Source organism: Terrapene carolina, unplaced genomic scaffold (assembly GCF_002925995.2).
Source record: "Terrapene carolina triunguis isolate 2854851 unplaced genomic scaffold, T_m_triunguis-2.0 Scaffold84, whole genome shotgun sequence".
NCBI classification, from domain to species: Eukaryota; Metazoa; Chordata; order Testudines; family Emydidae; genus Terrapene; species Terrapene triunguis.
Window position 1 is genome coordinate 41,973,812 of NW_020664435.1, and position 12,755 is coordinate 41,986,566.

At 41.0% G+C, this 12,755-nt stretch overlaps 1 protein-coding gene across 1 annotated transcript in view; it reads right to left on the bottom strand.

Moving 5' to 3' along the window:
• Positions 1–1,728: 1,728 nt before the first annotated feature.
• LOC115271181 (rho GTPase-activating protein 21-like) overlaps positions 1,729–12,755 on the bottom strand; it is a 96,806-nt gene continuing 85,779 nt past the window's right edge. The window contains exons 3-4 of the mRNA XM_029911010.1: positions 6,523–6,547; positions 1,729–1,778 (exon numbers count right to left, since the gene is read on the bottom strand). Coding sequence (XP_029766870.1) covers positions 1,729–1,778; positions 6,523–6,547 — 75 coding nt within the window. The remainder of the gene's footprint in view (positions 1,779–6,522; positions 6,548–12,755) is intronic.

Genomic DNA, 12,755 nt, shown 5'->3' on the forward strand with positions numbered 1-12,755 from the left:
GTGTGTATTAATAGAAATGTTGTATGTAAGACATAGGAAATAATTGTCCTGATCTATTAAGCACCGGTGAGGCCTCAGCTCTAGTATTATGTCCAATTCTGAGTGCCACACTTTAGGAAAGATGTGAACAAACTGGAGAATGTCCAAAGGAGAGCAACAAAAATGACAAACATCTTAGAAAACCTGACCTATGAGGAAAGATTTAAAAAATTGGACACATTTTGTGTTGAGAAAAGATGACGGGGAGGGCACACGATAAGTCTTCAAATATATGTTAAGGGGTGTTATAAAGAGGGCAGTTGTCCACTCAAGATAGGGCTAGAAGGAATGCAACCAGGGAGATTTGGCACATATTACAAAAAGCTATAGCAGTAGTTAAGCACAGCAGGAGGCTTCCAAGGGAGGTTGTGGAAGCCCCATCATTGGAGGTTTTTAAGAATCGGTTGGACAAACACCTCTCAGGGATGGTCGAGGTTTACTAGGTCCTGCTACAAAGCAGGGGGCTGGAGTTGACTTCCCAAAGTCCCTTCCAGCCCCAAATTTCTATTATTCTGAAGTTCCCAATACTTCATCTGTGTCAGGAAAGTGCTGTACAACCTCAACTCCTAGTAAAGTCAGTGGAAATTGAGGGTATTCACCTCCTCACTGAAGGTACTCAGCAACTCCTAGTCTTGCATGGTTAAATCCCTAAGTGCTAAACACCACCAAGACAAAATCTGAAGTTATTTTATTTACTTATAAAAAAAGATGATGGGACCTGACAATGGAGGAAAACTGAATAACTGGAGCACCTCCATTCAAAAAAAATATTCCAACAATCAATGTGGCAGTTTTTCACAGGCGCTGTGAAATAAGTGAAACAAAAGCTACTACAAGGGGTCCCTGGTATACATCTCCCCCTTATCTGTCGTTTCGCATATCCATCGCTCATCAATAGGGGAACGTGTTCCGATTTATGTCGGTCCTGATCTGCATATCCGTCGCCTCACTTTTTGCGTGACTTTTCTGTGGGTGCTTAGCACCCACCAGCAGCCAGCACCCCCTCTCCCCACCACAGAGCCTGTGGGCCATCAATCAACTCCTCCCACTCCCTCACAGTGCCTCCTGAACACTGGGGAACAGCTGTTTCATGGCATGCAAGAGGCGCTGGGCGGGGGGAAGAGGAGTTGATCCGTGGTCCACAGGGCCATCGGCAGACAGGAGGTGCTGGGGGTGTGCCGGCGGGTGCTAAGCACCCACAGAAAAGCCATGCAAAAGGTGAAGCTATGGATATGTAGATCTGGACCGACGTGACTCGGAACGTGTCCCCCTATTGATGAGCAATGGATAGGCGAAACAACAGATCAGGGGGAGACGTATACCAGGGACCCTTTGTATCCATTGCCCTTTTCAAGAACACAACCCCAACGTATACCAGGGACCCCCAATATAGGATTAGGTGAATCTTTGATCAAGTTAAGCTTCAAGTGAAAATGCTACCTGAATGCTTCAAAAAAGTTCATGGTTTATAATTAACCCTTTAAATTAAGAAAACTACGACTAAGTCAAATCTTCATGCAGAGAACATTTAACTCTAATCAATTTCAGTTTTAAAATCATTTCTCTCCAAATCAGTGCTAGAGTACAGTATCTACATAACCTCTGCTCTAAGTTTTTGTACTAACTTTTCCTATTCTCACCTCTCCCCCTCCCCCACCCCATCCCACCCACACCAAAAAAAAGTGTTCATTATGCTGCTCCCCTAATCCCTTTCAAGTCTTTGATGATATTCATAAAACCTAAAAACATCAATTCGGGAAAAAATATTTCATTTTATAAATTACTCTGCTAACTTATCTTGCCAAGCAATATAAACATGCTAAAGGAAAAATAAGCAAGCTGTTAAAGCAGTATCACTTATGAGACTGCAGTAATATATAAACAAAAAACCTTCCTTAAGCTTAAACCTATTTAATGAAGTTGCCACTAGATGGCTCCTTTGTATTACGTATTTCCCAATAACTCTGTTCCATAAAACAACAACAAATTTGAGTGATCCCCAGATGGGATACCCTACCACCACTCAAATATACATCAATTTGCATATACAAAAGCAACTTCTGGTAACTTCCCATGTTAAATTACCTGCTTTCTTCAGTAGGCCATTTATTAACGATTCCTTGTAAAGGACTATGTAAGCACACCTTAATTTTACTAAACTAACTGATTTCTACTTTAAGACATAACATGAAACTAATTCATTCATTCATTCAATTACAAATAGTATATGGGTATAGGCTTCCCGATTTGACCCCCTGCATGCTAGCTATTCTCCTATTTTGGGAACAGGTAACGTAAAATTGAAACAACTTCGGCACCACTGCAGAAGCCTTTTTCACTCTGGCAACTGCACCCACCTGCTTGTCTACACCCAGACTGCCTTGAGTTTTCCTGCAGCAAGACTTCAGAGCAGTGGGTGAAAGCAGGTCCAACATCTTAACCTCCTAGGACTATCTCATCCAAAAAAACAAATACAATAGAGGATGATCTCTACAATGTGCTATCCCTTTTGCTTTTCTTGAAGTCTAATATCATATACATATCAGTATAGAACATGCTGAAATAGTAATAACCCTTCTGCTGTTTGGACCAAGTATCCTGCCTTATACTGTTTAGGGTACTAAAAGATGTTCTAGCAACACTATGAACATGAACACTTGATCACATATTAAGATAAAAACAAGCAAGCCTGACTATTCACCTTAACTTTATCTTGAGTTAATACTGCCCCTCCTCTAATCTTTCCACATCTGCATTCTCTCCCCCTGACCACCACTTATATTTAAGGATATGATTTCATCAGAGGTCATGGATTCCATGACTTTAATGGGCCTCTGTAACTTCCTTGCCTTGAGCGGTCAGACCGCCCTGCAGTGGCAGGGCTCTAGGTTGTCAGCGTCCCTCCACCCTCACCCCAGGCAGCAAAGCTCTGCACTATCAGCGCATACACACACATCCCTACAAGCAGTGGGACTCAGGCTTCAGCCTCCCGCCCGGCAGTCAGTCCCACCATGGACAGGTGGTGGGCCTCCATGAATTTTTGTTTATTGCCTACAATCTGTCCGTGACTTTTGCCAAAAAATAACCGTGACCTCAAACTTAATCATATTTAATGCACCCACTCTGCCCCTACTGCTTCTGTGATCATCAAATCACCATTCATGACCTGCTATTATCACTTCCTTTCCTCACTTCTACTGACTAGTCAAATCCCTCCCCTTCAGTTTTGATTCCTTTGCCGCTCTCTCCCAAATGCCATCCCACCGATCTTGAACCTTCGTTTTGGTGCACCCCGAGTATTTGATTCCTCCTTTTCTGCACTGCTGAATGCTTCCTGAGAAGATTCCGTGAGTAAACAGGCTTCTTCCACTACACATCTTCTCTCTCCCTCTCCAGCTGTGTCATCTTTTCTCAAAAGCACAGTTTCCCTCCCACTCTTAATAAAAGCTATGCACATAATTTATGGATCTTCATCAACTCCTCCCCTTTGCCCCATACACCTAGACAGCCCAAATCTTGTCATTGCTTCCTCCACTAATTCTTTATACCAACCTTTTCTTTCAGTTCAAACAAACCTCTTGTCCATGCTTTTATTGTTCTCCTTCTTCATTACTGTATCCACCCACGCTGATTCCCACATCACCACCCTATAATCCACCCAAAGTGGATAGCTAAGAACATACACTTTTGCCAACTGATCTGATGTGAATAATGCCCCACAGTCCTTCGAATCTTGTCTTTCTTATTTCACTACTCTACCTCAACTACAATGCCAGCTCCGATATCCAATTCATCCAGTTGCCACACAAAACCATTTCCCTACTTTCTTCCACATTGTTCCTGGCTACACAGAACCTCGCTGAGCATCTCTATAAAGCCACTCCCCTATCCTAATTCAAGTCCCTTCTTAGGGGCCCATTTCATCCATGAAGTTGACAAGAAATTAGCCAATGAGACTTGTAGGTGTTTTTATTCCTCACACACACACACACACACACACACACACACAAATCTTCACTATGCAGTACACTGGTTCTTGTGAGCAGCCACGTTATCTTACTGATGCTACCCCTTTTCTTCTCTATCAACTCCATCTTACTACGCCCCTTGTTATACTCTCTCTAATATTGCATGTCATCTTCCCAGGGCAGGGTTCATGTCTGATGTGTATTGCAAGGCACCTAGTACATTTTAAGTTGCTGTAATAAATAATCTTATGACTTTAATGTAAACTGTTAACCAATTTATTATTTCAGAAAAGGAATCTTGTCCCACCTTGTACTCAGCCCATCGTATAATGTGGTACATTTTGGGACTGTTGCCTTCCCTCTGAACCATTAGGTATGGGCCATTGAGAAATATATCTCAGGGAGGCTATTCAAATGAACAAAATTTGAGGTAAATAAATATTGATCTAAGCCTCTCGCTGATTAGGTTATCCCTATGACCAAATGGGGGAGTGCTGCAGCACCTTGTCAGTTTAGGGTGGTGGTTCATTCGTTATTGTATATTCTGTACTTGTTCCATGCACAAGACTGACTCCTTTCAGCACCAAAGGCAAGGATGTTCCTTGCTGTGTGTGCCTGTGCCAAGGGAGTAATGGGGTGGTACTCTCCTCTGCAGGCTGCATGTCCAGTGTATCCTAGCACAGATGAGAACACAGTCTCCATATGGCTATTACTTCCTTTCTGGCACTGATTGGCAGGAAATAGGTGGTCAGAGACTGAGCACAGGCATGGCTCCACTCCATAACATGCTAGCCAATGCAGCTGAGCGGGGGCGGGGGGGGGGGGTGGAAAGAGGATGAAGGAAGTAATCTGCTCCACTAGTAGAGGAAAAAGAGAGCCAAGGAGATTCACAGTTCCTTCCCTAGTCTGCTCCTGAGGCACCACAGCAACACACCAAACACACAAAATACCAATTTGAGATAGTGTCCTTTTAACTCTCTTTAAACAAAGCGTGCTGTTCTCCAGAGATCTGTATTGGAATGTGCCAGTCTTCAGAGAGCTGCACATGTACAGTAAACTCAATGCTGACCCAAACTCTTGATGTTATGTTCAGTCACTTGCTTTGGGCCCAATCAAATCTTTTGCATTCCCAAAAATCCCTCTGTAATCAATGGGAGTTACAGGTGAGCAAGGAAAGCCGATTAGGCCCCCTTAATCTGCATGCCAAATTCTTCTCACAGATCAAAACCACTTATTTTAAGGAAGGAAAAAGAAAATATGAGAAATAAGGGGGAAGGGAATAGACAACAGTAAGTGCCAAAGGGAAAATTAAATTAAGCAGGAATGAGATGTTGCTCTGGTTTCTAAAATGTTAATATTTGCAATTAAATAAAGGGGGAGCAAAAAAATTACACACAGAAGGCTGGAAAAAATGGAAACCAGCAGGGGAAAAAAAAAAACAGAAAAAAGGTTTTTTCCTCTAATTTAAGTGCAGTGTAAAAATTTTTACATATACATTTATTTTCTTGAATCTCTCTAAACTATGTTCAACAGGTCTTATTTTAGAGGGAACGAAAAATGAGAATGGCAGAATACTGGAGCTGATGAGAAGACAAATTAATGCTGTTAAAATTCTGACGGGCATGTAGTTAGGTTCATAGGCAGCTATTTTTTCTAAAAGTTACATGCCACATTTGTGGGTAAGTTTTAGCTTATTTCAATCCCAGCCAATGTTATGCACTAGATTTATATCCTGACCTCTCCAAGTGCTGGCTTGCTTTCACCACAACAAACTGATCAGAAGCCAAAAAGAAGTTATTACTTGCCCACAATATATAGAGAAAATGGTTTGTATACAGAATCAGGCTCCAGTCCTGCATTGTGATTTGTGCAGGTGGACCACTGTACCTCTGTGGAGTGCTACTGAAGTCAACAGGACTGCACCTGTGTGGATCATAATGAAGGATCATGGCCTTAGCATTAAAAAACTAAGCCAGTTGGTTTCTCACAAAGTACTCATATGAGAGCTACAGTATTACAGTTATCCATGAAGTTTATACAGTACACTTCATAGCATAGCCACTATTACTTACATCAGGGGTTCTCAAACTGAGGGTCGTGACCCCTGAGGGGGTCGCGAGGTTATGTGGGGGGGGGGGTCATGAGGTCAGCCTCCACCCACAAACCCCACTTCTCCTCCAACATTTATAATAGAGGTAAATATAAAAATGTATAAGGAGGATCGCACTCAGAGGCTTGCTGTATGAAAGGGGTCACCAATGCAAAAGTTTGAGAACCACTGCCTTACATAATACACTGCTTTTCAAGTTAAAAAAAAGTTAGGGGTGATCGAATACATCGCCTCTTGTGCTTAATGGACTTCTGCTCCAATGCCGTGTGAAGACCAATAAAAACACTTGCACTGTCACACACTTAATTTTTAAGTCAGAGATCTTAAATAGCCATTACAACGCAGACCCATTATATTACTGATGAATGATAAATAAGGAATACTACAAAAAATGAAAATGCATACCTCCTCTATTTCCATTTTCTTCATCCTGTCAAACAAAAACAATACACAATTAAAATGTAAAATTTACCAAATGGAAGAAAACACGTACGGACAAGGTTTTCAAAAATGGGTGCCTCGTTAGGCTCGTAAACCCATACTTAGGCACCTAAATAAGTGGTCTGATGTTCATGGGAGAGGCTGGATGTTTAGTACTTTTTAAAATTAGGCATTAATTACTGAAAAGCTTGGCAAGGTGTATATTTAAACAAACAAATCTCATCTTGCTTCCTTGATATGTCACACAGCAGCAGTTCAATGGCATTATTTGATTCAAGAAAAATATAATAAAATGCAAAGCTGTACCGCATACGTGCAATTAATCTAAAATTGAACGGAGAGGTTCCACATTTTTTGTCTATCAATGACTCATAAAATTGGTTCACTTTATAAGTCTGAAGTATTTTCTAATGGCAAATCCTGCAAACTCCTCCTGAAATGTAAACATCAAGCTTTGTCTGTCTGTAATATGATCAGTAAGTTTCTACACTTAGAATAGCTTAGGTGACAAATTTGTTGATGATGCTCCTTCTCTGATAGTTGCATTGACTTTTCAATATTAACAACTAAAAACTGAGTTGTGTCAGTGAAGTATGCAGCTATAACTTGAAAATACTCAGGAAGGAGAAGCTGAATAAGCAGTTGCCGTTTTTACATAGTCAATTTTCTGTCCAGAACTCGTTATAAAGTCAATATGGAGATTCAGTAGCAACTCCACAGTTAAGGTCAACTTCCTATTCCATATTAAGGCTGATTTTATCTGCTCCCTGACTTCATCAAAATTCTACCAATTTGGAAACTGACATGGCCTTACAAAGTAGAACCTTTTCTGGAAAATGTAAGGCAAAAAGACATTAAGAAATACGAGGGGTCTCTTCCCAGCTGCCAAAAAAAAGAACCACCACCATTCCAACCCCTTCAAAAGTCTACTAAATTTTTTTTTTTTTTTTTTTTTTAAGCAGATTGGCTTAGGAATTTATTTGGCTTGGCTGACATGGCCTCATTCAGAATGAGGTGAACTAGTGAAGGCAAAGCTAAAAGTTATTTGGTATTCTTACCTGTGTAATCTGTTTAAGTGAAGCCCTAGTTCCAAATTTCCAGGCTGCTTCCATTAAAACCACAAAAAAAATCTACATCTTTCTCCTATTAATTTTGTTTTCCTGTAATGACAGCTTTTCATCCCAACCTTTAATCCAGGTTAATGATTTTTTTTGCCTAAAAGTTTATAATATGTGGTACAATATAAATCAGGGAAAGGTCCCTCTAACTACAACACGTCTCATTGTGATACAGCAATTCAGTATAGTCTGCATCACAATACATTGTCATTACAGCACAGAAGTTACCAATGAGTCTGCTGAAGCTTTAAAAACCTCAACACAAAAAATTAACTTTAAAAAGGATTGAGCTAGTAAGGATCACATGTCTCTCTCTAAAAAGCATATATACTGCACTATAACAATTGTATCAATCAGGTGAATTTTGAGGATAGCCAATTGTATACCTTTGCATTTTTGTACAATACTGACTGTTCAGTACTTCAGTAAAAACACTGTCCCAGAGAACAACAACTAGTGTTAAGAGTCATTATTACCGCACTTGCTTCCTGTAACAGTTCAACATGTTTTGAACTATGATCACCCAACAGGATTGCAGCATAGAATTACATAAATGGCAAACATCTGTATTTATCTAGTTTCTACCCAATTCATTGAACAAAAGGAAAAAAAATGTTTTCGACTTTAAAATATTTGGATTCTCATTTTCCAATGCTATAAAAGATATAAACTATAAAACTATGAGAGGGACCAGTTTAATATATGATATAGTAAACACAATACTGGAAGATTTCCAGTTCTTCACAAATTGATACCAATTTTACAATTGGTAATCTGTCATCTGGCATGCACAGCTCAGTCATAAAACAGATGCAAAAGAGTAATATTAAATGGATTTTGTATGATATCAAGGCAATGATCTCAATCCTTAAAAAAAATTTTTTTACATGGAGCGCTTGATAATGCAAGTGCTTCTGAATTTTAAAAGCATTTTTACATTCACCTCACATACATGCTGCAAAACTTTTTAGCATGTACTGTTTCAGTTGTATTACATCACTCATAACAATACAAACATGCAGAAAGTACTACACTTATAAAAGTAAGTTTCTGTTGCTACTTAGCACTAGTAACAATGAAACAGATAATGTTCACTATACTCTTCTCTGCTTCATCACGTTGCCCCTTGGCACCTTTACAATGATACCAGCCTTGCCTGCCCATTTGTCAGCTTCTTACATCTCCTCTCACATTGCCCCTTAGCACATGGAATGCCCTTGTTGAACTGATCCATAAGGCTATCATACACTTCAATATCCTTCCTCACGACCAGCCATTGTCATGATGCAAATAAGAAATCAGCCAATAAATAAAGGCTAGTTGGGAAGCAGATGAGGACAGTTGATGCCCAATCTCTCCAATAATATATTATGGAGAGAGAAGTATATAAAATTTTGTGTGGGATTGATCCCTCTCGCACTTGTTTTACAGGTCACCTGCCTTCTCAGATAAAAAGCTCTTTTGGAAAAGGACCATGTCTTTATGTGTATTTGTATAGCACTAATAAAATAGGACCCTGATCCTGACTGGGGCCTCTAGTATAACCTTTATTTTTATTTATATATATAAATAAAATGACAATACTACTTTATAAATACTACTGATCCATTACTGTTCAATAAAATGAAATGAAAATAGAGACAGTGTAGTGAATTGTAGTTAATAAATGTGGCTACTTATGACTGATAACAGTAGCCAAGATTGCTTCCCCACCTCCTCCTCCCCCACCACCACATTTTCAGCTAACTAGAAAGCTGTAACAGATCTTTGTGGGTGCAGACCTTTGCCAAAGCGACCTATGCGTTCATCACCTTTTCACTAAATTACCACTCTGTGTTCTCCTTGGAGCTACACTTCTCATTTATTGAAACCCAAACTAATATAGTTGCCAGCTTATTTCATATGTTCCACAGTCTGCAAGGGTTCACATTTGGTTTGCACATCTTTCTCCATTTATTGGCTATGTGCTAGGACAAAAGAGCCTTTGTCACAGTTATTACTAAGCAGTACTGTTTTTTTATACTGTAACTAAGAGACACTCTACTTGGTTGGCATTGACTATCAGCTTAATGCAGTGTTTCTCAACCTTGGAGCCATGACGCCCAGGGGGGCGCCTCGGTCAGCTTATGCCCCCTACCTTTTCAAGCCTTGGGGGAGCGGTCACGATTTTTTCTTCGTAAGTCCAGAGGAGGTCACCAGCACAAAAAGTTTGAGAAACACTGCCTTAATCTAACCACGGCCCTCTGTGCTCTCTGGCAAGCCCAACTCATATCTGGTGCCTAGTTTCCCCAATTCTGTTAAGACTTCACTTCAGTTTCTTCAGTGTTCAGATGTTTGAATTTGGTGCCCTGCAACTGCTGGATCGCAGCAGAGTGGGTCTAAACAAAATGGGCTTATCTGACTTGATGATAAACACCCAGCACACATTACTAGGTGCACTACTTAGGAAGTGCCTAACTCCCCAAATCTATTACCAATAGAAAATGTCACAATATCACCCTGCCTTTCAGTTCTCCTTACTGCACAACTTGGTTTTCCCCAACAGTTTATGAAAGCAGCTACTACAGAGTTGTCCAATCTTATCAGGCCATGCTGACTTGTTGGAAGGTTTGGGGATATCAGGACATGTCTAACTGCTTTGAGTTCTAGCAAGTCAATGTGAAACCCCTCCTCTCCCAGGAAACAGCAACTCCTGCACAAATCTAGAAGGGAAGTAGGTGCTCACCAGTTCAGGTTGCAACTAGTGATAATGGAAAGTTTGAGGAGCACCTACAGAAGGGAATAATTTAGGGAACTGGATCAGTGTAGCTACCAGGTTAGTGAAGTCTTTATTGCCAAGGGAACCCCAGTTTGCTTTCAGCACTCCCCCAAGGGTCTGAAGAAGGAATAAGGAACTGACAGGATTTAACAGAAACAGAGCAGGGAAACAGAGCGTGACAAGACATGCAGCCCCTAGTACCTCTCTATTTGCAGGTCAGGTAGGATCAAAATTTCCACTTCCAGCTTTTCAATCCTTTCTGTGGATGTTCGTGTTTTTGCCTCCTTCTTGTCTATGACTGCAATCAAAAGAATCAGCCTCTGGGACTGGGATTGTGAGCTCCTATGCAGGCTTAACACAAGTCCCAGGGTTTTGAACATGACCTGAGGCGATCTGGATACTGCTTGTTATTACTATTTATTTGTATTACGATGGCATCTAGGAGCTGCACTCATGGACAAGAACCCAACTGTGACAGACATAGTACAAACAGAACAAAGAAATGGTCCTGGCCCCGAGGGGCCTGGATGGTCTTTTGGAGGGACTGGGCTTGAATGACTCAGTTATCCAGGTATGGGATCATAAAGAAGCCTTCCAGTGTGAGAGCAGCTGAAATTACCACCTTGATCTCAGTGAGAGTTTAGGCAGGGGATGTTGATAAACTGGACTGGCAGAGGGATATTTTGGAAGTGAAAGTGACCCATTAAGAACCTTATAAATCTCTAGTGGGGTAGGGAGACACAGATGTCTATGAGAAGTCTTGGGTCTCCAGAAAAGACAAGATGTATGAGATTTTAAAGACTTATTCCTCTTCCTTCTGCCACTTCAACAAAACCAGAATAGAAGAGGAAACCATTATACTGTCTCCTACTCTGAGTCCTGAGCCATATCATTTAGGCTGTTGACAGCCAAAAGCCAGCATGAGAGATTCTTTCAGACCAATTTGTGGAGTTTGTCTGACTGAACTTCAGTCAACAACTGAATGGCCACCATGAATGAAGAAGATGAGCAGGCAGCCATAAGTATGTAAGTACCCCCTAATCCCATAATTTCCTGTTTAAAGCAAGTCATAATGGAATGGAGAAACCATTTCCATCATTTCAGAGACAGAAAAGGATTAACGAAGATGAGTGCCTAACAGCCCCCTTGCAGGAACATAGGGATCCTAGCATCTCAACTCAGGCCTCAAACTCCACTGAAATAATATTTAGAGTCTGAGATGTGAGATGCCAGAATGGCTCATTCCACTGGGGACACTCTCCTTTGACTCTCCGAAAAGCTGTCGGAAGCAAAGGCAGCAGGAGATGAAGACATACCACTATAGTGGGACAGATCTACTTTTATCCACTTCCCCTTCCTCTGGGATGTCCCTGGAAGCATATGTTTAAGAAGCCACAGAGAACCCAAAAGAGCCTCTGGAGAAGACTGGGGGGGCTGGATAAATGAAGAGAAGTGACCTGCTGAGGTTTCTTGTTGGAGCCTACAAGAAATGGTCTCTGTCAGGAGGAAACAACAAGGCTGCATAAACGTTGTTCAGCACGGCCAAAACTTCCTCACTCCCTTCTACCTCTGCTTCAAACTGGAATCCATCCAGAGAAATCTCTTGGCTGACCCCCTGCTGATCATTCTGTGCTGCAGAACAGGGAAACATGTTATGATCACCTGATTCCTGCTAGCTAGCAATTTCTGCTTCTGGCTGGCTTCAACAAGTCTGTCAGTGGAAGAGCTCAGGCACACAATGCAAGCCACAACAGACTGCTAAAGTGAGTTGGAGCAAGAGTGGCAAAGCTCTCCTGCCCAGTTTCTTCTACTCCATAAGGAGTCTGGTAGCCACCCAAGGCACGCTGATACAAAAGAAAGCTTCAGCCAGGAAAATCCAGCTACCTTTGTACAGGGAAGCAGGCAACAACTGGGGAGCAGAGCCAAACAGAGAACTGGGAGCCAAAACTTTTTTGTTCTTGACTGGCTCCTTGCGTGACAGACAGGGCCAGGAAGATCACCCAATGGTTGCATGCACTATGTGAAACCATATCCTTGGAAGATTACCAAAATTATTATTTTATGAATAAAGTAATGCTAACTAGATCACCAAAATTGTCTCACTGTTTTCTATCAACATAAACCATGCTCTTTTTTACCCATTGAATACAACTGAATACTTAGAACGTAGACAGTAATTCAGGTCATTTGAAACAGACCAACCTACTACATAGGTTCTTACTTCATAGTTGTCTTAAAGAAAGGAGGAAACTTATGATGAGCTTTTGTTTCTGTATACTGTAAAACTGACAGACTTTTTCCAGAATATGCAAATACATATC